The 26,882-nt window shown below is 33.6% G+C and overlaps 3 protein-coding genes and 1 long non-coding RNA gene across 5 annotated transcripts; 2 read left to right on the forward strand and 2 right to left on the reverse strand.

The window, feature by feature from the left end:
* Nucleotides 1-354: 354 nt before the first annotated feature.
* On the reverse strand, nt 355-8,418 carry LOC131855143 (uncharacterized; the record flags this gene model as incomplete). Its single annotated transcript, XM_059206388.1, has 8 exons — nt 8,213-8,418; nt 5,657-5,884; nt 4,547-4,716; nt 3,098-3,191; nt 2,524-2,574; nt 2,068-2,115; nt 1,453-1,534; nt 355-439 (listed from the first exon to the last, which is right to left on the reverse strand). Coding segments are annotated over exons 1-8 (864 nt in total), but the record flags the coding sequence as incomplete, so codon positions are not given.
* Nucleotides 8,419-9,288: 870 nt separating this feature from the next.
* LOC131855154 (peptidyl-tRNA hydrolase 2, mitochondrial-like) lies at nt 9,289-10,230 on the forward strand. Its single transcript, XM_059206400.1, has 3 exons — nt 9,289-9,593; nt 9,753-9,755; nt 9,845-10,230. Exons 1-3 carry the CDS (start codon nt 9,477-9,479, stop codon nt 10,208-10,210), a joined length of 486 nt encoding a protein of 161 aa, XP_059062383.1. The 5' UTR covers nt 9,289-9,476; the 3' UTR covers nt 10,211-10,230.
* Nucleotides 10,231-12,886: 2,656 nt separating this feature from the next.
* LOC131855140 (cellular tumor antigen p53-like) lies at nt 12,887-24,233 on the reverse strand. The gene is made up of 10 exons (XM_059206385.1): nt 23,864-24,233; nt 22,655-22,702; nt 21,882-21,923; nt 20,130-20,205; nt 19,420-19,473; nt 17,019-17,117; nt 16,744-16,933; nt 15,854-16,085; nt 14,736-14,943; nt 12,887-13,433 (listed from the first exon to the last, which is right to left on the reverse strand). Exons 2-10 carry the CDS (start codon nt 22,696-22,698, stop codon nt 13,251-13,253), a joined length of 1,128 nt encoding a protein of 375 aa, XP_059062368.1. The 5' UTR covers nt 22,699-22,702; nt 23,864-24,233; the 3' UTR covers nt 12,887-13,250.
* A 287-nt stretch (nt 24,234-24,520) lies between these two features.
* Nucleotides 24,521-26,553, forward strand: LOC131855141 (uncharacterized). Of its 2 annotated transcripts, none has more exons than XR_009358097.1 (3): nt 24,521-24,593; nt 26,199-26,288; nt 26,443-26,553. It is a non-coding gene; the product is annotated as an uncharacterized LOC131855141 (long non-coding RNA). The 2 variants fall into 2 exon arrangements; XR_009358096.1 differs by lacking the exon at nt 24,521-24,593 and adding an exon at nt 24,866-24,915.
* The last annotated feature ends 329 nt before the right edge of the window (nt 26,554-26,882 follow it).

The following is a 26,882-nucleotide window of genomic DNA, read 5'->3' on the forward strand; positions in this document are numbered from 1 at the left end:
GGGAAGTAAGACAGCGGAGCGCTGCTGAATGTGATTCGGATAGTAACATTTTTAGAACATGGATCTAATCATCAATTTTGTTTGTTCTGCCTATACATATAGATAATATTCGATAAAAATTCAATATAGTGATAATTTCAACCACAATGCAAATTGTAACTGATTTTACTTTAATAAAAAACTTTTTTTTTCACAAAATGTTGCACGATTGATGGATAGCATTGGGCCAGAAGCATGCGCTGTTACAAGGATCTATGGTTTAAGAGACAAACGTCAGAAGAAGACAAGATGAATACGAACACACTGATGTAGACATAGCTTTTAGGAATAAATACTCATAAACATGAAACTCACCTCAGAGCCCGGCGTGGGTATCTTGCCCGGTGTACTTGCTAATTTTGATATTTCTGGACTACTGAACGGTTTCCTTTCTTCCACACTAAAACATAGCAATCGTTTGTATGTATACCTGTGTTATTTATTTCCGCCGAAACAAAATCGCCAGAGCCTTAGTATTTTCAAAAAAAACTATTTTTTCAATAAATTGATATTACTATAACAAGTCAATACCAATATCTGGGGGAAAGAGGATTTCTCTCCCCGCTCAGCCAAGTCTGGTAGCCTACTAAGTACACATTCTAGTATAAAACTTGCAGTTCTAGACAGCCCAAGATGTTTTAGAGGATTGTAGAGAGATTATGGTAGTATTACGGTACCTTTGGATCCTACTTTGCCTCCATATAAATTAACCACATAGCCGTTTTTAACTAATTCGTTTATTAGTTCGCAATATTTATTTATTGCATGATCTTTAGGTATATTTGTTTCCCATAGTACAATGAGCTCTATAGGTATATCTTATCTTAATAATATTATAAACGCGAAAGCTTGTGAGTACGGATGATTGTTACTCTTTCACGCAAAAACTACGGAACGGATTTTGATGAAACTTTACAGTCAATAATGTTTTTACCATAAACGCACACGGGGCCAGTGCCCAGGGTCCTCATACTCAGGGGGCTCCTGAAGGACTGACAATTTTTCTCACACATTTATTCTCAAAAGATTTTTGTCGGGCACACTACACTTTTTTCACAAATCAGTAATGTTATCAGAATGTATTTACAAGGCATATACTACGCCATTATACCGATTACTTCGCCTATTCCTTATATTCTTATACCTAATGAGCTTTTTTTTACTTTCCAAAAGGGCCCGGAAATCTTCGTGTGCCCAAGAGCCCCAGCCTAGTTTAAGACGGCGGTGTTTACAGTAATATAATTTATGTATTAGAATAACATATAGGCTATATTTTTTATTAAAATTTATATAATGAATTTTAACGCGGGTGAAATCACGGGCACAGCTAGTATTAGTCTAATTAATGTATGGAATTGCATTTTATGCGAGAGGAGCAATAAAGTTTTAATCTCATGTTCAGTGTCGACTTACGGTTTCTCGGCTGTGGGTGTTTTCGGCTCGGGCGGTCGCTGATTATCCGTCACGCGCTCCGCCGACACTTCCGCCTTAGCCTCTGTAATATCATGACCATTAGCTGCCTTTACATGACACGTTCGATTTAGCACATCATCATCATGTATTTAGCCAGGAGATATGAAATGCATACAATTATTCTATGCATTTCATACAATGTTTAAGCTCGGAATGGCAAGCAAATATAATTTCTAAACACTTTTGGACTACCTGTACCTAAAATACATAGAAATCAATAGCTGCCTTTACACGACACGTTCTTTCACGCGTGATAAGGAGCGCGCGCGATTTAGTACGTCATCATCATCATCATCTATTTAGCCAAAAGCAGACAACTTTCTAAATTAATTAAAATAAAATTTATTTGCTAGTAACATTATCTGAATATATGTCACATTCATTTTTACAATTATTTAATCTAATATGTTACACAACAAAATGGCATTTAAATATTAATTTTGAACAATTATCAAATAACTGTACTTAAAACGTGTACAGAAATTAATTAGCTGCCTTTACACTTTACAAAAACGTGTAGTTCGTGATCGCGCGTGTTTTATCGCGTCAACATACCTGTAGGTTTATCCACGGCCTTCGCTTCACTAGCTAGGTGGACTTCATCTGAAAATATCCAAAGTTACATTTAACATTTATGGTTCACATTTAACAATTACTAGAATAGAATATAAAATTATTTATTCTATTTATATAAACTTAAATTTAAGTCATATTTATTTACTATATTACGTCTTGTTCTATACATATTTATTATACATACAAACCATCCTCTTGAATCACTCAATCTACTATTGAAAACTGCATTAAAATCCGTTGCGTAATTTAAAAGACATAAACCAACAGACGACAACAGCGACTTTGTTTTATATTATGTAAAGATATATTTTTTTCCATATAAATTATTTGCAGCCCAATTTAATTGAAGCTTGGCAACACAAACTACTAGTATTTAAATAAATTCTAATGACAGTATCATAAGTAAATAGAAAGATATATAAAGTAGCAACTTACCTTTATTCTGTTGATCCAATTTGTGGGGCTCCAAAGATTTTTGAACATTTTCTGAAATAAAATTCATTCTATAATAATGCAATTAGATTATTTTGTTTTTTACATAAATATATATAAAACTATATATTTATAAAGTTCTAGTCGTCACAGTATTAGTTGCAATATTTCTCCGAAACGCGTTAATCTATTTTGATACAATTTTATATGTGTACTCAGTAGGTCTGACCATATTTTGTTATTTATATTCATCAGGTATGAATATAGATAACAAAATATGCTTAAACGATAAGGGTGGCCCTCTATATTTTTTTTTCTTTCAATAATTTTATAATTCTGTATTTAAATAATACATGAATCCTACATTTTTACCCTTAAACCATCACCCCTATTTTTAACGAGATTACTACATATGGCAGGACAATGTTTGCCAGGTCAGATAGTAGTATATAGAAAACATGTAAATCGATAAAAATAGTTCTTCGGGAATTGAACCAGCGTCATAAAATAAAGGACAAGAATTAGGGAAGAGAGAAGATAAGAATAACCATAGTAGTATATTATTTTTTACACTCACCAAGTGGTTTTTCGACTGGAGGTCTGTGCGCCAAGTCATCAGGCTTGAAGATGTCAGTCTTGATCTTAATTTTAGGTTGATCCATGTCCCCGCCCTGCTACAACATTTTGTTTATTTTACATTTAATACAATAGTGGTCGCATAATGGTCGGAATTCGACCATAAATTATTTAAATTATAGGTTGTTTCACATTCAGTAAGACTGTAAACAAATAATATTAAAGACAAACAACAATAAACTATTCTCAACTTAACTGTGTGTGTCAAGTACATGGTAGTGTAATGTTTTTTTTTTATTGATTTAATAATGTATTTATAATCATAATTTAAAAAATATATTAGCATTGTAGCATGTACTCCTTATCTACAAGGATATATCTATAAACAAAGTGTGCGAAATTTAATACTCGTTCATCCGCTCAATTTTCGTAAAATGTTCATCGCTTTCTTTATAAAACAACCAAATGACTTTTATATGGTCTTTGCTATAATTTAGAGAATTTCGAAAGAATTATATGTATAGTTGGTGTACCACGGAGGGTCGAAAAATCCTATATGAATAAATGATTTTGACTTTGTATCGAAATGAATAGTGTGCCTACACTTGTAATATTTCTGTCGACACTTGAGACCCTTCCATTACTTTACGTCTCCACTGACATAGATTTAAGTTGAGTGAAAAATCAGTCCACGTCCCGACTCCGCGTCGACTGGACGCGTTATTAAAACCATGTAGCACACCACCAATAAACTTAATAATGTCTAATAAATAGTGCAATCATTTTACTGGTATACTCACTACCTACATACTACAATAAATAATATATTATGTAGCGTCACCTCATCACAACATATATAACGCTACAGTGAAGAGAATAACCACCTCGCTACAATAACAATACTTCCTTTACGACCAATTGTTGAAATATGATCTTTTAATAAATTGGCCTTATAAGGAATATAGCATAACAGGATCCATCGACCTTATTATGTGATAATCATCCTCCTTACATAATATTTCTATGTTTGCAGTATATGTGTAACACTATTAGAGAGTTGATTCAACTGTCGTCTCGCGCCGGCCGCACGCGGTCCGTGAAGCTTAAGAAGGATATTCAACTTGTAGACGTCGCGGAGTAAAGACGTGGAGCTTTAGTTAACGACTCGATATTATGGAGGTAACAACTAATATACTAGGAGATATAATGAAATTTAAATAACAAATAAGTCAACACTACATGTATGTATTATATGTTGTATAAGTGATACCAGGGCGAAGTGTAGTAAATTTTGTCGTGGCAAAAAAAATGTTCTTTGCATTCGAAGTAGGTCTGTAATACAAGGCTCTACATACCATGTTGGTTTTACGGCCCTTTATAGTCTTTGAGTTGAGGTCCAAGTCACCGTGTCTGATGGTGGACTACATGAAAAGTACGCTACGAATCTCACCATCATCTCATTCTCCGGATGCGGTCTCTTCTGCGAATCGGCGGGTTCTAGCTTGATTTCGGGCTTTAGCTGCTTCACGTCCAGTGGTTTCTGGGTGTCGAGTGGTGGTAACAGATGGGTCTGGGGCGGCCACGCCGGTTTGTGCACGCCTACATCTCCGTAACCTTGGACTGGGGAAGAAGCGGATTGTTAGTAATCTGGATTAATAAATTAACCTACTGCTAGAAATGTACCATGTCAGGACATCAGGTTATATTTCCTAGTGAATTTACCACGATCAACTAATTGACCTGATCTCATACACATCTTGTCAACCTCATTGGTACCCCGCCAGCGCATACTGTTAGCGCAGACGAGTGTACCAGTAAATTAAGATCCAATTTAAAAAAAGGTGTTTTTGTTATCGAGAGTAAAGTGACTATGGTTTAAAAATATATGGAAAAAATGGGGTAACTCAACCATCTATGTCGTGATGAAGTGATCACTTGATATTCTCAACCAATATTATATTATACATTAGTCATTTATAATCTGTGACATTCATGTTAGAACTGTCTACCATCAGGCAGATGATGGAATGAATACTACACATCATACAAAGACATGTCCATTACATTCATCAAAATATCTTTACAAGTTAGCCAATTACAAATATACCTCTTGATGGATTTATTATTTTGTTTAAATCCGCTACAATTAGCATGTGTGAGACCACAAATATTCAATGCAGAAACTTGACTACCGTTACGACCTTCTCTATGGTGATCAAATTCCGACTGTTATTGAATCTACACCCATATTGCGACACGTGTTTCGCTTCCGAACGAGGCATCATCAGGCGTTGAATAGAGTTCAGATATAGCTTGGAAGCCTAGTGTTGACACTTCGGCGACCAAACCGCGACTCGCAAGTCGCGGTTTCAAAGTTTCACATATGCTAATTGTAGCGGATTCCATCAAGTAGTGAAATTAACTACCGGAAAATAACACTTAATTCGATTAAAAAGTTACAAATATATTAAGCATATAATATATACTAATAATACTTACAATATACTTGCTATTATCATACAATTAACATTAATTATAATAATTTAAATCGACTACATACTATATTTACCCATATGAGACTGGGGCATATGGAGTTGAGCTTGGGGCTGTTGTGGTGGAAAGGACTGATGGTGGGGGTAGTTCTGGTGGGCCGGCGGCGCGTACGACAGGTTCTGGGGCGCGTAACCCCCGGACGGAGGTGGTCCGTATGCTGCAAATGCATCTGGAGGTGGGTAGTGGGTATTGTACGCCCCTGCATAAGGCTGGTACGGTATTTGGTGGCCATTATCTGGAAAAAAATGACTTATATTTAATAATTAAATTTAAGAAATGGAATTATAAATATTCTTTATTCAAATAAACATATTGTAATAACTTTTGTATGGCCATTTTTTTTTATTATACAACTCATTTGAAATGTATCATTGGAGTTTCATGACCGAAAGTGCTGTTGACTTAATAACTTTTGTCAGAACTGTCTACCATGTGAGAAAATAAACAATAATAATTGTCAGCCGGATTGGGGGGGGGGGGGATGGGGGGGGGGATTGTTAATAATGTGTACTGATTTTTACTAATATACTGTCAGGTTCACCTCCACGAGGTGCCCCCTGCAATTAATGCTCATCCTATGATCCAACACTGGTGGCCCCTCAGCATATAGAGTAGCTTTGGTCACGTCACATTAAAGGACATTGTTAGAAGTTTCAATTTTAGCTTATTGCTGCCGATGCTATACTTAACATATTCCAATAACAAAGTAAATACTAAAAAGACTGAACATAAGTTTTAATTCCTTATACATTAATTTTAGTATCAGTTTTGAATATCTTTTCTTTACTTTTCTTTTAGTACTGTCACATACTTTATTGTCACTTTTCCACTATTGCTTTTACTACCTACATTATAAGTATTTACTATTTTTTATCAGTTGTTTCATTAATCTCATACATACAGACCTTTCATTCTATCACCCACATGTTAGCATTTCACGCTTCAGCTGCTGAGAATTTGCAAGGAGAATTAAACCTAGGCTATTCCTGTGTACACCGAAATTCATCAAGTGGTGACTAGAACTTAGGTGTCATGTGTGCACGTGCGCCCAAAGAGTAGATGAATACCCACAGGGCAGTACCATGGCTTCAAAGCTAGCACAACTTATTGTGAGTCCATAGGTTGACTTAGTGCAGGCAACTTTTCAGCAATTAATGTGTTAATAACATATGTATGAAGATATATATATACATTGACCTTGGTGGAATAGGAATTTGACACTCTACATCGGATGATTGTGGGTTTGATTCCTCACATGGTATAACCATTTATATTCATAAGTATGATTGTGTGTATTGTGTGTTCTCTATGTATATATATTTATTAACAAAAAATATATCAAAGTATATCTATCAGTTTTCTAGTACCCATAACACAAGTTGTTTAGTTTGTGACTAGATAGCGCTATGTAAATTGTCCAGGTATATTATTATGATATACCTTTATTGTAGCTTTGCCCTCATTATCTATAAATACAATAAATCAATATCCATTATTCAACTAGGGGCTACATACATACAACCACATGACTACATCTACATCAGGGGCACCCCTAATTTTGTGAGTTTTATATGTATATATCACCATATTTATTTATTTATTTATTTGTACACTTTATATTAATGATTATATACAAAACATTTTAACAGCAATTCCTGCACTAAGTTCAATGCAGTAATTTTTATTTTTAATTTTCATACTCTACTCTCTCTCTCTTTATAAATAAATAGATTGATTTAAAAAAAACTCTTACCAAACTGACATTAAAACTTGAAGCTAGAACAAAAACTAGCAAAAAAGTTTGAAGTTGCATGATTTTAATGGGACATTTTTTGTGATATGTTTATTTACTCTTATTTTAGTCATGGCATGAATAATTTTTAGATATTAATAAAAATAGAATAACCAAAAATTTAAGCAATAAAGACATTGATAAATAAAGACACTTCACAGTTCTGTGAGATTTAAGCAAATTATAAACAAACCATAAACCACATATTCCTTAGCATCAATAATGATATATAAATGAAATAATTTTGTACTATATTTCAAATAGAAAAATAAAATATAAATTAGGTTTTAATACACTAATCTATTTTTTTTTTTTATTCCAACTATCCAATCATGTTTACTCAATGTTACTCTGTAAGCCTTTGGAATGTTCATGTACATATATAAGCATCAAAGTGTATGTAATATTATAAAAAATAATACTTGGAGACAACATTAAAATATCATTTAGTAAATTTGGTAAATATTGACATGAATTTTAGTAGAATCTGCTGTTTTGTTTATAGATAGTTTAATATTCTGTTTTAGTCTTAATCAATAAGTAATTAAAGTAAAAACAACACTCATTAACTTTTGTAAATATATATTCTAGTTTTAAAGAACTTTTTAAAATACTTCACACACAAGTTTGCGTTATTTATACACAGATGTCTTGGAGCGAAAATCGTACATGAATGTCGTTGTATCAACTAAACATTATTATAACATTATATTCAATGTATTAAGAGTGCATTCTTAACACATTTCCAGCGAATGTTAGTTCATAACTTACCTATATAATTTAGCGGCAAACCATTCCCCTGAACAACACCGTGCCCCGGTTCGCCCTCCATTCGCAAACGTTTCTGATTCATGGCCCTATCCGCTTCATAATTCATCTCGGTAACTAAAAACAGAAACCGAAATATAAACCACACACAGCAAACACTATAAAACACATTTGCACACCGCTATTCAAACAAAATAACAAATATTAAACAATTTCTTGCAAATTGTGACAGACGCCAACCGGACGCTAGTACAAAACACAGGTTATATGTCTGCAAAAGCAAACAAGCGTACCTTTGTTGGTCACTGATTGTTATTGATTTTAGTTATTAGAAGTACTTAGAGCACTCCCCGTATTAATTTGTAGCATAATAGAGCACGATATATAGTCAAAATAACTGTTGCATATGAAATATGCATCAAATTATCTGCTTAATGACAGTAAAATTAGAAAAAAACACAAGTGAAGCGCACTGAAGACGGAGTTCATTTATTTTTTTTCTCATTCTTTTCAATCTAGCGGCTAGTGATGTACCCATTTTATTGTGTAAATTAAGATTATAATGTTTATCTTTGAAAAAAAATTAAGTGTAACTATTTAAACATTTTGATTTTAAAATGTTTAATAAGGATAGCAAAATTAAGGGCAGTATCAGTTTATTTATTACCAGTGACTTCAAGTCTTTGTCGATAATTCAGTAGAATCGGTTATCACTAATCTGATGGCCACAGAAAGTCGAAATGAAAAGTATTTACTTCCACAATTAACTGGAAATACAAATTAAGCAGTTAATTTATTATCCTTATAATCTACTAATATAGCACGAAGCAGAGGATCGAGACTTCAAAACTCAAGAATCCATGATTAAAAAAATAGCAAATAATAGTTTTAATTTATTTCATTAGGAAATCCGTATAATAATTCGATTTTAACTTGGATTTGACACAATAATAAGGAATAATTATTTAGATACCTACTGTAAATAATCACAGTCTGCAACAAAATCCACTGTATAATAATGACTTCTATTAGACGACAACATAACGTCATTCAAATCAATCTGGCTGTCGTGTAATTATATGAACTGTGACATGACAGCTGGTCCTGTGGAGAATATTGAATATTGATATTCCTTTCTTTTATTTACATGTATAAAGTAACATATTTTTAGGTTATACTATAATTTTATAGCTGTACTCATATAACAAATGAAAATTATAATCTCATACTAATACTTGTAGACAGTAATTTATTATAAAAGCAAACGATGGACGTGAATTCATCTTTTTGGTCCGGTTTGGGATGCGGTATCAGTATAGCATTATCCGTATACGCACTGAAAAAGTATCTTGTTGGTGGAAGTTCAGTTGCCACCACTGCGAAGGCCATAAAAAGGTTAACTTTATAGCTCACAGCAATTTATTTGTTTAGTTCCAATATATGTACTACTTGTAATTTGACCTGTGAATAAATTTATTGGTACTCTTTATTGCATCAAATAAAGATAATAATTAAAATAGTACATATACATGAACTGATAGAGAAGGTGGTCTTATCGCTAAGCTATTTCTTGAACTTTCTGTTAATACCTATTTACTGTGTAATTTTAACTGTTACAAAAATGTTCTTCCACAGTTTGCATCAAATACTGAATATAAACTAGTGCTGGTTGTACGAACAGATCTGAATATGAGTAAAGGTAAAATAGCAGCACAGTGTGGGCATGCCGCTGTGGGAGCATTTGAAAAGGCGCAGAAGAAGGATCCAGAAGGTCTGAAGCTATGGCAGTTAACTGGTCAAGCTAAAATCGCTCTTAAAACTGACTCTGTTGATGAAATTAAACAAATATCGGACAACGCTAAGAAGATGGGCTTGATTACATCTCTCATAAGGGATGCTGGAAGAACACAAATTGCAGCAAACTCTATAACAGTGTTGGGTGTGGGACCGGCACCAAAGGATATTGTTGATCAAGTGACTGGACATTTAAAACTATTGTAAAAATAACATTATTAGAAACACTATGACTGTTTTTCATTGTACCCTTTTATCTAAAAAATCTATATGTGCTTTAAAATAATTAGTTAATATTTATATAGTATGTAAGATAGATTTATTTGTTTCTAATGAGGACTGAGATAATGTTCCCATCCACAGAACAAAATTTTTGTTCCCGTCTGCTAATCAGCGCCATCTAGTCCCAAGTTCAGCTAGCTAAAACTTATGTTACGGGTACAAGTAACTGATGACATTTACATATATAATTTTTTTTCGTAAATACATATATATTATACATACAAAACACCTAGACCGATACAAACAATCATACTCATGAATGTTTGTGCCGTGCGAGACATCGGACGTAAAGCGGTGTGCCAGACCGCTAGATCACCGAGGTCGTCTAAATAGAATAATTAAAATTAAATTGGAGTTCTGCAGAAGGGGCCCCATCTCTTAAGTGTTAGCAACATACACTTGATACCCTTGGTATTCTAAGCATTAACTGTAGCCACCGTTATCACTTATCATCAGGTGGACTGTATGCCTGACTCCAACCGTCATTGGTTTTTTAGTAGCTTTTACATTATGTTCAACAAATAGGAAATAAATAATATAAATATCATTGTTTTATAAATTTAATTTTAATTTGTAACAAATGTTTTGACATCTTCACATTATACATCAATCAAAAGGCACAAGAATAAGGCTTTATATTATATGATTATACATATATCATAATCCAAAACATTACAAATTTTAACATTACTATTAAACACGTCTTCAAAAGTATCATCGCTATAAAAATATTTTAAAAATCAAAGAATCTTATTTATATACATACTGAAAATGACAATTATACATAATTATAATTATTATAAAACCACATATAAAATTACTAATGAGTAACTTCACATTAACATCATATTGTTCAACATTAACATCATATTTCCACTAATGTCTTTGTATACACATAGAAAACATTTGAATGTTGCTATAATATATTAATATAGTCATCCAGTTACCTGAATGCGAGTATAACGACCTACACACGCAAATCAGTGGCAACACTATAACTGTAAAGTGGTAAAACAAGACGGGCGGGTACTGAGAAATCACTCCCGATTTCGGTACACACGAGGCGATCTAAAAAAGCGATCCAGAGCACTTCCCACTACTGCTCTGATATTCTAATTCTATTGATAGAATATACAATGGAAGCACATTTTTTATTATTACACCAACCCAAACAATTACAATTTTAACATGATATTAATTATTATTATAAGAAAAATATATATAAAAAAAAGTATATTTTCAAACCTATACAGAGTTGTCAAGGTTATACTAAACCAAAGGCCTGGTAGAATAGACACGAAACTGAACCATAATCACCATTATACAAAGTGGAAATTTGAAAATCAATTTTGAACTTTCGTTCGTATTCATATTCATTTCATATTAAAAATCACTGGCCCATTGATTGGTGATTTAGCAAAACAAAAGTTCATATATTTTATTACGTTTTATTAAAATTATATTTTGGACTAAATTCGTATAGAACTTATATCAGTTATCATCAGTTAGGATAGAAAGAATGAAAAAAATGAATGAAATATTTGACCAATCAATTTCATTCGCTAAGATTCAGGTCATTCTTAGTAGGCGGAATATTTGACATAATACATATTAATAATATAAAATAGACAGTGTATGTCTGTACGTAAGGTAACAAACTTTTTTAAAAGTCTGAACGGATCTTAATGAAATATTATATGACAAGAATGAATCTTGGCTACCTTTTAACTCAAAAGTAGATGAACATTCTAGTAACAGCAAAAATGTGATGTTACGCACCAAATCTGGTTACCACAGATCTAATTTACTTTATAACTTAACAATATACCACTTACCTCTACATACTGTCTACTTTATGAGTAAACATTAAAAATACTAAATAAGTAAAAATAATTTTAAAATTTCTAAAATCAATGCTCTAGCAAATAAAGATATAAATCTTAACTAATATTATTATAAATGGGAAACTAAATTTGTTTGTACGCCTTAACATATTAAGTGATCATCATACAATTTGGTATCTATATAGCATCCATACCGATTTTTTCATGTTATTGTGCGAAGTAAATTCTGAAACACAAGGCAAAATTAGCCCCGACCTTAACAATAATCTGCAGACTAAGCAGAAGAGGAAACGCCACTACACATCGTATGTCGTTGCAGCCCACTAATGCATAAACGAAATATCTACTTCGGAAAGTATACATTCTATCCTGAGGAAATATAAACCATCGCTCCTAAGAATATCCTTCAATTCTTGTCATCAAGAATGGATAAGGGTCTATGTAGCGAGCTTTCAAAAATGGCGAGCACAATATATCTTTGCAGGTTGCATTGTTACAGTCTTATTCAAATTAAAAAATCATTTATTCATGTAGGACATTTTAGCCGCTTATGAACGTCAAGTTTTACATTATAATTTTTTTTTCCCTACTTAGCACCTGACAATAGCCTACAACCCTTAAAAATAAAAATAAAAACTATGAAATCAAATTTAATGAAAATTGGTTTATCTGTTAAGATACCAAGAATGTAACAAACAAACTGAGGTGCATTCCTAGTAATGACGACGTGGTCTAGCGATTTACTTGTCTTGAGTTCGATTCCAGGCACGATACAAAAATTAATATCCCTGTTCTCATCCAATTAATTTCTATTAGTTATTACCCTTAACACAAGCTCTTAGCTTGGGACTAGATGGCGCTGTGTGAATTGTCCTTGTCCTATTATTAATTGGTCCTTACTATGAATATATTATTACATCCACACTGTCGATGGACTAGCAGACATGATTTCATCACCATTTTATCATCCATCACTGGTTCTCAGCCAGATTATCCAATAACACAAGCAGGATGCTATTGAGATATATCCACAAAAATCTTAAAATCCATCAAATAAAAAGCTTTAAATGAAATAAAAAAATATTAAAATGATTAAATCCTAATCTTTTAAGTAACATTGTTTACTGGGTAGGTTGGGTTTGCGAAGTATTTTTGATCTTATTTATAACGTTCTTAACGTCACTAATGCATTGGTCGGTCTGCGCGGCGTTGTGTGGGTCGGTGGTTTTCCTTCTGTACAATTCCATCATGTTCTTCATTGTTTCCAGACCCATGATTGTGGCTGCCACACCTCGTACTTTGAACTGGGATTAAAAACATTTATTTTGTTAGTAACAATGTAAAAAGATAAGTAAAAATCCTCTGCTACACAAGCAGAGGATTTTTCTCATCTATTCAATCCTCATCCTCAATCTCACCTATTTCAGCCGCGAAGCAGCCTATTTTTTAAGGTGTGTTGGAAAAGTGGGAGCACAATAGATCTATGTAGGTCGCAGTCGCTACAGATCCAAACACATGACAATAGAATTAAGAATTTATTCAAACCCATACAAAATTATAACAATAACATGTTAAACGTAAACAACTGCATTGGTTTATAAAAACTGTGCTGCGATTATATGCGAATTTAAATAAAAACAAATGAAAATTACTACTATACTATCTATAGTAGTAATTTTCATTTGTTTTTATTTAAACCCAAACAATCCAATAAAAAAATAAGCTCTTTCGATTGTGGTTTCGTGTAGGCAGGCATTTAAATCACAGGATAAGAAGAATGGAATGGCAACGCATGAGTGGTATCGAGGATGTCACATGGCAACGTGTTAACGTTTGTTCATGACTGTTACTTCCATCAGGTAGACTATCAGCTACCTTGCCATTTTAATTACATAGTATAAAAAAAAGATTATCGATTTTCGACCACTGGGTGATCTGTATAGAAATAGAAATAGAAAATCATTTATTCAAATAAACTTACATTGAAGCATTTTTGAATTGTCATCACATTTTTTTGTATCTACCGCTCATTCGGAAAGCTGTCCCATTACAAGAAGAATGAGCAAGAAACTTGCGTGTTGCTCTTTTAAATATTTTATTCTTACTTTACATTTATAAGTTTAAGTGTGTGAATACAAACTAATAATTAGCACTTATAGATATGCATACAAATAGATGTATAAAACATTTAAGAACTACAACGGTATTAAGGTTTCTTAAGGGTAGATCAACACGCACGTAACATCCCTTGTGGTTAGGCCTTCATAGGCTACGGTAACCGTTTATCATCGGATCGGCTTTATGCTTGTTTGCCGCCATCGTAATACAGACAGTCCTCGACTTACCTCGTTTCGAGTTATGGCGAACAATGTTTTGACACTATTCCTCAAGCATACACTTGTTTCGATTTCCGGCATACGTCGCGAGGTCAACGTCCGTGAGGTCGGCTGGGCGCGGTGTCGGAGAGCAGAGTAAACCGCATATGCTTTAGTTAGTATAAGTTAGTTTTATATACATATGAAAAAATATGTCTCGATTTACGTCGCGTATTTCGAAAACCTAAGTACGAGGACTGCCTACATAAAAAATCAACTATATAAACTCACCGCGGGTACTTCGACGATCTTGTCGTCGTCGGTGGGGTCGACCGGCTCGGTCTTGATCTTCTTGGTCCGCGGCGGGCCGGGCGGGTCCTGGGGGTCCCTGGTGCGCGCGCGGTGGTGTCCGTGTGCGGCCTCCTCGTCCTTGTGGAGGTCGCGCCGCGGACACGCACACACGCGCACGTTCACCATCTCTCGCCCGTACACGGTGCCTCTGAGGATATATCACGGCCTCGATGGTCTAGTGATTGAGCACACCGCCTAACTTCTGAAGATTGTGGGTTTTTTTTAAAGTATGATAATGGTAGGGCCTCCACCTGCTCTAATGGTATAACCTGACGGGGCAGCAGTGAGGATGATAAGGTGAGCATGAGGTCAGGTCAGTTTGCCCATCGTGACAAATTCACCAGGAATTTATCACGATGGTTTCCAGGGGGAATCGCATGGAGGTCAACCTAATATGGTCCATTGCTAGCATTAGCGTCAACTATCCAGCACATTACTATCAATCTCTTCCACCCACCCTGAAGGTCGCGGGTTCGATTTCTCGCTCGGTACAAACATTCGTGATGTAAACAATCTTTAGATTGTAGAAAACATCCAGAGTGATGTAAACACAATCACTCTGGATGTTTTCTATGTATTTTATGTATGTATTTACAAAAAAAGTATCTATGTATTTATAACAGTTATCTGTTACCCAGGTCATGGACAATCCACTCGTACTCGTACCATCATTAAATCATCATCAATAGTGTACGACTTAAAATAATGACATTTTCATGGTAAGTAAATCCCCAACTAAAAAAAAAAACTAATAAGTAATGATTACAACCCATTATGATTTAAGAACGTCTAAGATCCCTAAAACTAACAAAAAGAGTCGACAACCTAAAATGCTTGAACAGATCTTTATAAATTGTATCAAGAATCTATATCTTGATCACATCAGATATAAAACAGAAATTCTATTCGTTTAGGAGCTATGAAGCCATAGAGATCATGAGAGGCCGTATCCCTAATTGCCACCAATATAAAATTAGGGCATAGACAAAAATTCATCGAAGAGGCCAAATCCCTACTTGCCACAATCATAAGATTAAAAGAAAAAGGCAAGAACTTACTTATAATCCTCCAACGTGAATATGATTGCCAGCGACCGCCGGTTGATTCCCATCGGGCATGAGTTCTTGCAAACAAATCGATACGCGTGACTCCGCTTCTCGGTCTTATTATCGAACGTCACCACGGTGGAGTACCAAGAGTTTTTGTCACCGCAATAGTAAACGCCATCGGTATCATCATTTCTCGAGGAGTGTAGCACGTTCTTCCATTTCTTTGTGAATTCTGGAGTCACTGGAATAGTACAATAATAATAAAATAACAGTATATATTATAGATACAGATGTACCCAATACACACAAGATACAAACCCAAATAAAGTTTTGTATAGCAGCACACATAATTCGAGCAAAACAGCTATGCGTCAACTGCCGGCGCTACGCGATCGCCTCGCTTATATTTATAAACTCGGTGCGAGCAGGAGCGCACTCGTATTGCCGTCTCACTCACTGTATTGAATCACCTTTTTGCTAGGCAAAAAGGTGATTCTAGTAGTAGTATACTAATGGCATAAATTTACGCACATAAGTTGTAAATGATTCTGAATAAAATTATCCACGAATACAATTAAAATAGTGGTTTCACTTCTACACATACTCAACAACAACAGTTTTAACCCTTTGCACTCCATTAACGTACCGGTTGACGTCCCTTGCATGGGGACATGCGAGTGCAACGGTTGTACTAGATTCCACTAGCCGTGGTTACGATCTGTATGTCAACAGCAAATGTCAATGTTGATAGGTGCCGGCCGTTTATTCAACTACCGTCATTAGATTGTCAGTGTCATACGGATAAAATACTCACGGTATCTGTACACTTATTGAAATCCTGTAAACTATATTAATAATGTGTACTAAACGCGAGTTTAAAAATATGATAAAGTACTAACCAATATGATTGGGGTCCCGTTTGGCGAGGTCGTGATTGGGACACGTCTCGACACGTTTCTCGGCCTGGTCCTGGTCCAGGAAGATGACGCACGCGCGCACCGCCAGTCCGGTCGCAACGCCGGACCACATGAAATAGATCGGGAAGTCGCATCCAGCGTCCACGTATAGGCGACCCAGCTTCGAAGAATACTAAAACAAACAAAATTTACGTTACACGTTCAGTAGCGTGCCTTATGATGCCACGCTGATACCTGTATTCAAGTGTTACACTTACTAAGTATTTCTTTTTATGGGTATCGGCACTGTTTATTTCCACATGAAAATTATACTCTCCCGGGAAACAGGCTCTGTCCGGTGGACCACAAGGCGATATCTGAAAAACACGAAAGAAATCCTTGAATAGCAACTGTAAAAATAATTAACACTTAGTTATAGTTTTCATTACATTATTATCATTTGATAGTATAAAACAAAGTCGCTGTCTGTCCGTACCTATGTACGCTACGCTACGGATTTTGAAGCGGTTTTTTTTAATAGATAGAGTGATTCAAGAGGAATGTTTATATATATAATAAATGTACACCCGTGCGAAGCCGGGGTGGGTAGCTTTTTTTTATAACACAGGGGACAAACGAGAATCCGGCTCATCTAATGGTAAGTAATTACCGCCGCCCATGAGCACCCGCAACACCAGGGGAATTGCAAATACGTTGTCGGCCTTTTAAAAAGGAATAAGCTCTTTTCTTAAAGGTTTCAATATCGTATCGGTTCGGAAATACCATCGCTGGAAGGTGATTCCATAATGTGTGTGGTCGTGGGAAAAAGTTTCTAGAAAACCGCACTTTGGAGGACCGCCATTCATCCAGATGATCAGGATGGTATTTTAGTTTCTGACGGGTGGTGAAACTCAGCAGCTGGTATTAATCCGAACAATTCCTTAGAAGTAAGTACAAGATAAGTCGTAAAGATATAGCAAGCTAAAAGGAAGGTAGAATACTCAAGAAACCCAAAGGGGTTAAAGGGATGAAATCTCTAAACAAATATTGAACTTATCTTACATAATAGATCGCGTGTCCATGCAGTTAGTAGAAAAAATAAAAATAATATTTATCAAAATAAATTTAATAACCACACTTTTGAATAGTCACATTGTAATTTTTTCTATTCTACCGAAGGTTCTATACTATAATAATGAAAGTGGCGCCGGTGTTAGAGAGGTTGAAGAGTAATCGTCTATCATGGTATGGACATGTAATGCCTAGGAATGAGGATAATATTTTAAGGAAGGTGTTACATATTAATATAGATGGCTATAAGGCAGAGGAAGGTCGAAAAAGAGATGGATGGACTGTGTGAAAGATGATATGGTAATAAAGGAAGTAAATAACGCGATGACTGCGAACAGGGATGAACGGAAGAGAAAAACATATTACACCGACCACAAATAAATAAGATAAGGAAGAAGCAGATGATGATGTTCTATACTATAATAGCTGAACCCGCGACTCAGTCCGCGTCGAATACTGACCTTCAATTGCATATAATATATAATAATCTAATCCAAAAAAGCCAAAGAAAAAAGTTTAATCATTCTAGCTTCAAAAATGACGATATTTCTATCATCTTCCCTATCAACCCCTTACAAATCTTATCATTAAAAAGTAGCCTATCCTTTCTCAGGGTCTAGACCATCTGTGTACTAAATTTCATTTAAATCTGTTCAGTTGTTTTAGCGTGAAAGCGCGATAGACAGACAGTTATTGTCACATTTATACTATTAGTAAGGATTTATCATTATCCCCTTTATATCTTAGTGAAAGTGAAGTAAAGATACCTAGCTTCGTAAATTCTTTTACAAATACCTTGTACATCTTACATGTATTTTGCATATGTTATTATTATTTTATATTATTATCGTCACCTTATCACTATTCATAGTGGTTTTTTTCATATTCTTATACCTCAACAAGATACAACTCTATTTATTTCTGTCCATACTAAAGTTGCATGGAAGTTGTGATACGTTTCCTCATTCTTTTCTTACCTCTTTTTCTTGCACATAATAATCATATGTTTTGTCTTTTTCTTTCATAATAGTTAATTATTCTGTTTTCTGTGAGAGGAATAATAAACAGATTTCATTTAATTTTCACCGCCAGGTCTTGTGAGATAAAAATCGATTAAAAAACAGAGTATAGTTTAATATGCTAAGTGTGGCTATTAGTTCCCATTATAATCCCTTTCAGTCACGTGTTACACTTTTTAAGGTATGATAATGGAATGGTGACAAGAATTTATTCCAGTCCCCCCACCCCTCTCCCAATGTGTCATACTTTATGGTAATCCCTTTTATACGTAGTTATGTTTTATATCGTATGAATATGTTATGATAAAACACGTGAGGGGGGAGGCGATTGTTAATAATGTGGACTAATCACCCCATTGCCAGCAATGTACCATGTCACGTTGAACTCCACGCAGTTTCCCCCGGAAGCCATCGTGATAAATTCTTGGTGAATTTCTCACGATGGGCTAACTGACCTGACCTCATCTTATCATCCTCCACTAGTGCTCAGTCAGCGTAAACCGTTAGCGAAAAAAAAAAAGAGTTTATAATAAATAAATATTGTTATTATTATGATAGCAAATGAATGGCTTCTTGTACAAGTACTTACAGGAAAAATTGTGTTTATCGTTGACTTTGGCAGTTCCATGATATCGAGTGTATCCTGGAACAAAATTATACATTTAATAGTAATAATTAATCACTGACACCGAGAAACAAAGTGGAAATATTAACATATTAATCGACATAGTATAAAATAAAGTCACTGTCGCTTTGGGTCCTTATGTATGCTTAAATCTTTAAAACTACGCAACGGATTTCGAATAATACATATACACCCGTGCGAAGCCGGGGCGAGTAACTAGTAATATTATAAACGCGAAAGTTTGTAAGTATGGATGGATGGATGCTTCTGATTGGATCTTCCACGCAAAAACTTTACAATAATATAACTTATACATCAGAATAACAAATTGGCTTAAATTTCAAGCGGGTGATATAGATAGTTATAAATAAATAAATGTGTCTTTCTTTAATTAATTTTTGCGACTTTTTTCGCGAGTGTGTATTATGACATATCCATCCATCCATCCTAACAATAAAAAGTAGTGGATAAATCTAGTTAATATTTTTATTTATTTATCAAAACATTAACGCACAAATACAAAAATAAAGGTGCAAATGGCTGACTTAATACCATAAGGCATTTTCTCCCAGTCGACCATGAGATAAAAATAGATTAGTGGGTGGTGCATTATTAAGAAAATAACATGAAAATAAATAAAAGTAAATAAATAAATATATAAAGAATAAACTTACATTATTGCTGTAGCCATCACCGTTTCCTAAATCAATGTGTTGATCATAATCTGATGGAGTCAGCTCAATAAATTCACTGAAAAAGAGTACAATGTCAATTAGTATAATACTCAAATTATCTGAATTAACATTTATATTAGTAATCAGGATAAGAGGCATGATGGAAGTATTTTAGTATACTAGAATGACAACGCATGAGTGGTATCACGGGTACACATGATAACGTGATGCCCAGTGTTGTTTAAGTATCTAGACACGCGGTAGAGTGTCAAGCCAAGTTTCAAGTAAGACAACTGGCGAACAGCACCGTGTGTGTATATTTACACGAACCATTTGGAGCCACTTTTGACCCCCTCATAACTCAAAAACTCTTTCACATAAACCTGTCAAATGGTTCAGATATTGAGACTTGCGAGATAAATATGTGTTCCAAATTTCATAAACATACCTCAAACAGTTATTTAGATATTAATGTCCAAATATCGTCATTTTTATCACTGATCAACTATAGATCAAAATTATAACCCACTTCCAGAGACCTAGGAAGTTCAAATTTGGCATCGCAAATCCTAAAGCAAATTCTAAAAATGTTACTTGTCGGTTCCTATTTTATTATTAGTAGTAACTAGCAATCGAAAGTAATAATTGGTATATGATAACTGGCCAAGTCAGACTTTAGGTTACAGTATTTTATCCTAAGTTATAAGAAGAAATGATATTTTATATTGTTATAAATACATTTCAGGACAGACCATTGAACTTGGCACCCATTTAGATCTCACCTCTTTTGTCGTAGATTACATACATATATGTTTTTTATGGGACTCATTTATGTTTTTGATGGGATATAGACCACGCTTAATGCTTACCATCAGGTAGACTATCAGTTTGTTTGCAAATTTTACAAAAAAAAATATTTACATTATCTATCTATCTACATATGTGTACAGGCGACAGTTACCACTTATCATCATTTTGCCATTATAGTTAGAAATTGAAAAAAATATGTCTCTCAGCCCCTGTTATCCTCAGCCAGACAACAAAAATATCTTGCTTTTACAGACACTTTTCAAACGAAAGAAACCAATTCTATAGGTTTAGGTTTAGGTTTAGGTTTAGGTCATTCTTCTATAGATGAAATAGAAGTAAAAGTAATTTTATTCCAATATACTTAATACAGGCAGTTTTGAATAGTTACATTTTTTTTTATTCTACCAATCATTCATACCTAAAACACATCACAAGAAGAAAGAATTATTGTTTAATTAGATTAATGTATAGACCAAGGCATAGCTACATCAAACAAATTGAGGAGAAAATGGGAGTTGTGTCATATCAAGAATTAAAGAACATGATGGAAGATCGCGGAGAGTGGCAAGAGCTCCACCAACAAGAGCGTAGCTCTTAAATTATTAATGAATGAATGAATAAACAAACAAACTAGCAGTTCTGGCAAACGTTGTTTTGCCATATTCATTGATAACGCTATAAAAAAGTAGGGGTTGGTGATAGAAGGGTGAAAATTTAGGGTTGTATGTATTTTTAATGACACATAAAAAAATATTGCCCAAAAAATAAAAAAATAATGCTAAGGGTGGACAACCCTTATCACTTAGGGGTATGAAACCTATTGAATATGCATATAAAATTTCATAAAAAGTTTCGAAGGAGTATGGTAACTGACATTGTGACATGAGAATTTTGTATATAAGATAATCAAATCAAGAAACTTTAGTTTACATATACATTTACCTTGGGCCGTCTATCCACTGTTTTTCTGGATTTTGAAAGAATCTGCAACAAAATTTAGAGTTAGTTCTATTTAAATGTATGTAATTGTATCTAAAGAAATATATAAGGGTGAAAAATAAGTATTTATACTCTGTTCCGGTTGAATGGATTGATTCAACAATGTACAAAGTCTGTCATACATTTCAGCCATCAAGCAGCTTGCTATGTAGGAAGTGAAAACTTGATGGGTAAATACTTATTTATACTTATATAAGTATAAATAAGTATTACAGTTAGTGAAGTTACAGAGTCTGAAGGCATACTACTAATACTCCAAATGGCAATAAAATCAAATAAAAAATAATGTATTCATATACATTTTAGCAGCTTTATGTACTTATTATTTTTTTGTATTTATATTTTTTCCCTACAATATGTATGAGTGTTATCACTGTGTTACAAAAGAGTACTGTCCAGTCTGGTGTTGATGTATATAAGTTATGGTTGCCACTTACCATCAGATGAGCCATAAGCTTGACATTCCAATTGTATGAAAACAAGCATGTCAATTATTAACAACTGTCTGTTAACTGCTACTTCATCGGCATGGATTTTACATTTTGTTATTAAAATAAATAAAATTTCTAAAATATAAGTAGATTCAGTTATTTCTTATAACATTACCTATTTGTGAGTGAATGTCCCATCAAAATTGCTCCAGCAAGAATAGCATAAACAAAAATTTTACAATGTTTTTTTATGTAATATCTATACTATATATACATCATACTCACAAATCATTGTTATCGATGCTACTCAGGTCACTAGCAGCAGCCATGTTGCTGAAACAATGAATTTGATCGTTAATTAAATGTAATTTTTTATGTATCTATATACTAGCTGTGCCTGCGGTTTCACTCGTGTGAAATTTATAGCCTATATGTTATTCTGATGTAAAAGCTATAGTACTGTGCTATTTCTCTGGTAGGGGCTTAAGTCCAGCCGCTCAGAGTTTAGGTAAGAACCAGTTAGCTTTGAAGCTATTGGATACATATAACTGTCCATGTAGAAAGGGTTAGTCAGCATTTGAAAAAAATAATTGAGGTGGCACCTCACTGGATATGCCTTATCTCTACCTATAACAACACAGAATCTGATTATAGCTGAAGGGCTGATTGCAGTTGGAAAAGGAAAAAAATGTACTCAGTAGCTTCAAAGCCATTATTGTGGTGGCTGGTTACACGCTTGTATACTAGTGTGATTATGAGGACCAGTTACATGGCCAGTCTTGTCTGAAATACAACTCGCTGGTTTAAAAGCTAAAGGAGAGGTTTCTTAAATAACATTATATTCAGCCAAATTTGTTCAGCTTTGTGATTACTATCACTAATAATAAAAAAACTTAACACAATTTGTAAATAACAGGATCTTAAGTACCACATTTTATTTTTATTGAGTTCCCAATATTTTGACAGTGTTTAAAACAACATGATCACAGGTTCATGCTCATTCTTAGTAGAATGAGCATGAACCACAACTGGTGCCCCACCAGCGTATATTATTAGTACAAGGAGTTACATCATTTCATCATCACCCAATATTTATAGTTATAAAAGTATTCTCATTATGTGTAGTTACTTAATTACAATTACTAGTGGTCGCCCATTGGATGAAATTCGACTATAATAAAAATACAAAAACATCTTTGAACCATCATCATAAATAACAATTTAACAAATTATAGTGTTTGTAATGTTTTTTTACTGATATAATGTATAATTGTAGAAAATATTATGATTCTAGACTTGTCTATACAAAGTATAAGTGTGGGAATTTATTTGTGTAAACTAAAAAATCGCTGGTGCTTAAGTAATTACTATTTGCTGAATCTTGCCACAAATTTTCGTGGCGATAACGGAGTGTAGATACGGAAAACAGAAAAATATTGCCGATTGATTAATTAATGATCACAAATAGTAAAATAATTTGTGTCGTCAGCCTACCTGATAATGTCTACTGTAAATTGCTTCAGTTTCAAGTCAACACTACTATGAACTATATAAAATGGCACTGGTCAGTCTTAGGTCTATTTATTTGAATAAATCACAAATAACGATGCACTAATATAATTCGACTACATAGCTTTGTCCACATATCTAATGTACCAATTTATTTAGTGTACATATAATTCTTTGAATTTTATTTTATTTCTTTAAGTTTTCAAATTATATATCACTGGATATTTAAACACAGACAACACAGATAAGAAAAAGTCTTAAAAAGTATATATAAAATAGGTCTAACATAGGACTAGGGATAACAAACATCGATGTTTCTACAGCGACGTCGAATCTTTGATAACACATTGATATATCGATATTAACATTGATGATATCGACAAAAAAATAAGACTTATGTCACCAAAAATGCAAAATGATATAAAATCGTACGGAACTTGATACTTGATAAGCCAAAAAAATATTTTTTTGTTACCGGCTAGGCGGCTAATTAAAGTACCTATTCATTCTAAATGTATATTTGTCATTTTTATTGAATAGTATTAATAATATAGTATAATATTATGTTATCTGTGGTAGTACTGTTCTTGTACAATTTTATTTCTTAAAAAAAAAATTAACTTTAGAGTTATGTTGTGTTGGAAATGTTTCAGAAAATCTATGTATAAACATATCTAAACACTACCAAAATAATAAAAATAGAACTATTCGAAAGGTAAAATGCATTTAAAATTTTTAACCCTAGTAAAATATAAATGTATTCCGACATCTACATTTTTTTTCTCTTTTGGCATTTACACCGATTTTAGGGTATTTCGCAAAAAAAAAAAAAACGGGGAAACGTCTTTAATTCATATCTAGCTAATAAATAAATGTCAATGGCAGCTGCATACAGAGTACTTCAGAGTGTTTTTTTTAAGTTGATACTAACCTGTGGTCGTCTGTTAAATCTTTAAAACTGCAACTGATTTTGAAGCGAAATTTATAATACGTAATACATGTACACCCGTGCAAAGCCGGGCCGAGTAGCTAGTAATGTATGAAGAACTTAATTATTTTGATTTTAGGTTATGTGTAATGCAAAACTTGTATTAGACATTGTAGCAAGATGTAGGGGCAGTACTCATGATAGCAGAATATTTACCGGAGAGAAAGGTTTAATAATGTTCATTTTTAAGAACGTTTACTCGGTGACTCAGGGTATCCACTTCTGCCCTACCTTTTTACACCAATTTTGAATCCTGTCTGTAGAATGGAAGAAATATATAACTCTGCTTATATAAAAACGCAGAATAGTGTGGAAAGTTTTCGAGTGTGGAAACAGATTCCAATGTTTATTACATGATTTAGGTGTATCACTAGAAAATGGATAGGCAGTTAGTGGCTTTAGCTGTGCTCCACAATAGCTCTTAGTATGAATGATGATATATTAGGTAATATTTTAATGAAACGCTATATTTTTATTTATTTCAATATTATTTAGTAAACATAAATTTTTCAAAAAATTTACAATACAAGTTAAAAACAATAAAAACTCTTTATTGCGCATAAAAAAAAAATAATAAAGAATCGCTTATCGCTCAAAGCGATCTCTTACAAACAGGGAGATAAAAGTAGTGGGTGAGGGAAAGGTAGGTGGCGCACTAAAAAAGAAAGTTAAGTATTATATGAGTACTAAATACGTATACATACAAATACTACCTATATACCTATATTATTAACGATTATCAACTTCGGTGCATTCATAATTTGCACTGTTACACAATTATTACTTAACTAGCAGTTGCCTGTGACATCTGGACATCAATAACACAAATGTGGACTCCGATGCTAGAATAGGAATTCCGGATGATCATGTAACCTACTTTTAATTGTAAAAAGTAAAGGTAGTAAGTGTAGGTTCATTATTTTGAGGAAGAGCCCACGACGGCCAGACATACGTCATTTTAGTAAACGTGAAAGTTCTTGTATGTGTGTCCCCAACACAGGTAAGAACGATCCCCAAACATGAAACCTGGATCGTGGTTCCTTTGGCAGGTACCAGGTAACAAAGGTGCAAAAAAAATCATATCAAATTCGTTATTTTAAGAAACTCCATATTTTCATATATTGTTCGTAGCATTATTATAACTTGCGCTGCTCATTGCCAGACACGTAGTGTGGTTCCAACCCCCCGCCGGACCCCCCTAAACTATACTATTTTAGAAATTTCGTTATTATAATATATATATATATATGTATATAATATCTATATACATATTACATAACATATATATATATATATATATATTATTTTTATAAAAATACATGTAATTAAAAGATTCCAGACAAACCTAGTGAACCAAAACTGATTGAAAAAGCACTGGAGATGCCAAAAATTAATTTGGATATTGCTGAAATTCATGAAAATGTAAGTAATATAGAACTTTTAAGTATATTTTTTTTTGTGTTAAATGACTGATGTAAAGGAATGTAATAAAAAAAAGGTACACAAAATAAATTTATACACAGTAAAATACAAATAGTTTTTATAATGAAATAATTGTTTGTTATTTATTATACAGCCCACAAATGCAAACAATCATATAAAAAACATAGCTCATACAGAGATCAAGAACAAAAATGAATACATAATATCCAAATGGATAATGAAAAAAAGAAAGCAAGAAATTTAGACTTGGTGTATGAAATTCTTCAACAAAAATTGATATTTTACACAAAAAAGAAAAACGATTCAAGTATGTAGATAACTTGTTGCAAGTTAAATACAATCCCTGGGGGGGATGGGGATTATTGGGGATATTAGTAACGTGGGACTGGATATTGTGTTACTAGCCACATCATTTTAACATTTTAATCCTTACTAATATCACAGATAACATAATATTACATACAGATACCCCATCCCATACAAGAAAATGGTTCCTTCCTAACTCGGGCTATTTTATTTCGCCGCCGTAGCCGCTAGATGTCTCTAGATCTGAAGCAGTTCGGATTACTAGTG

This window comes from Achroia grisella, unplaced genomic scaffold, assembly GCF_030625045.1.
Source record: "Achroia grisella isolate CSIRO2021 unplaced genomic scaffold, CSIRO_AGI_Agris_v1 utg1314, whole genome shotgun sequence".
Classification (NCBI taxonomy): Eukaryota; Metazoa; Arthropoda; class Insecta; order Lepidoptera; family Pyralidae; genus Achroia; species Achroia grisella.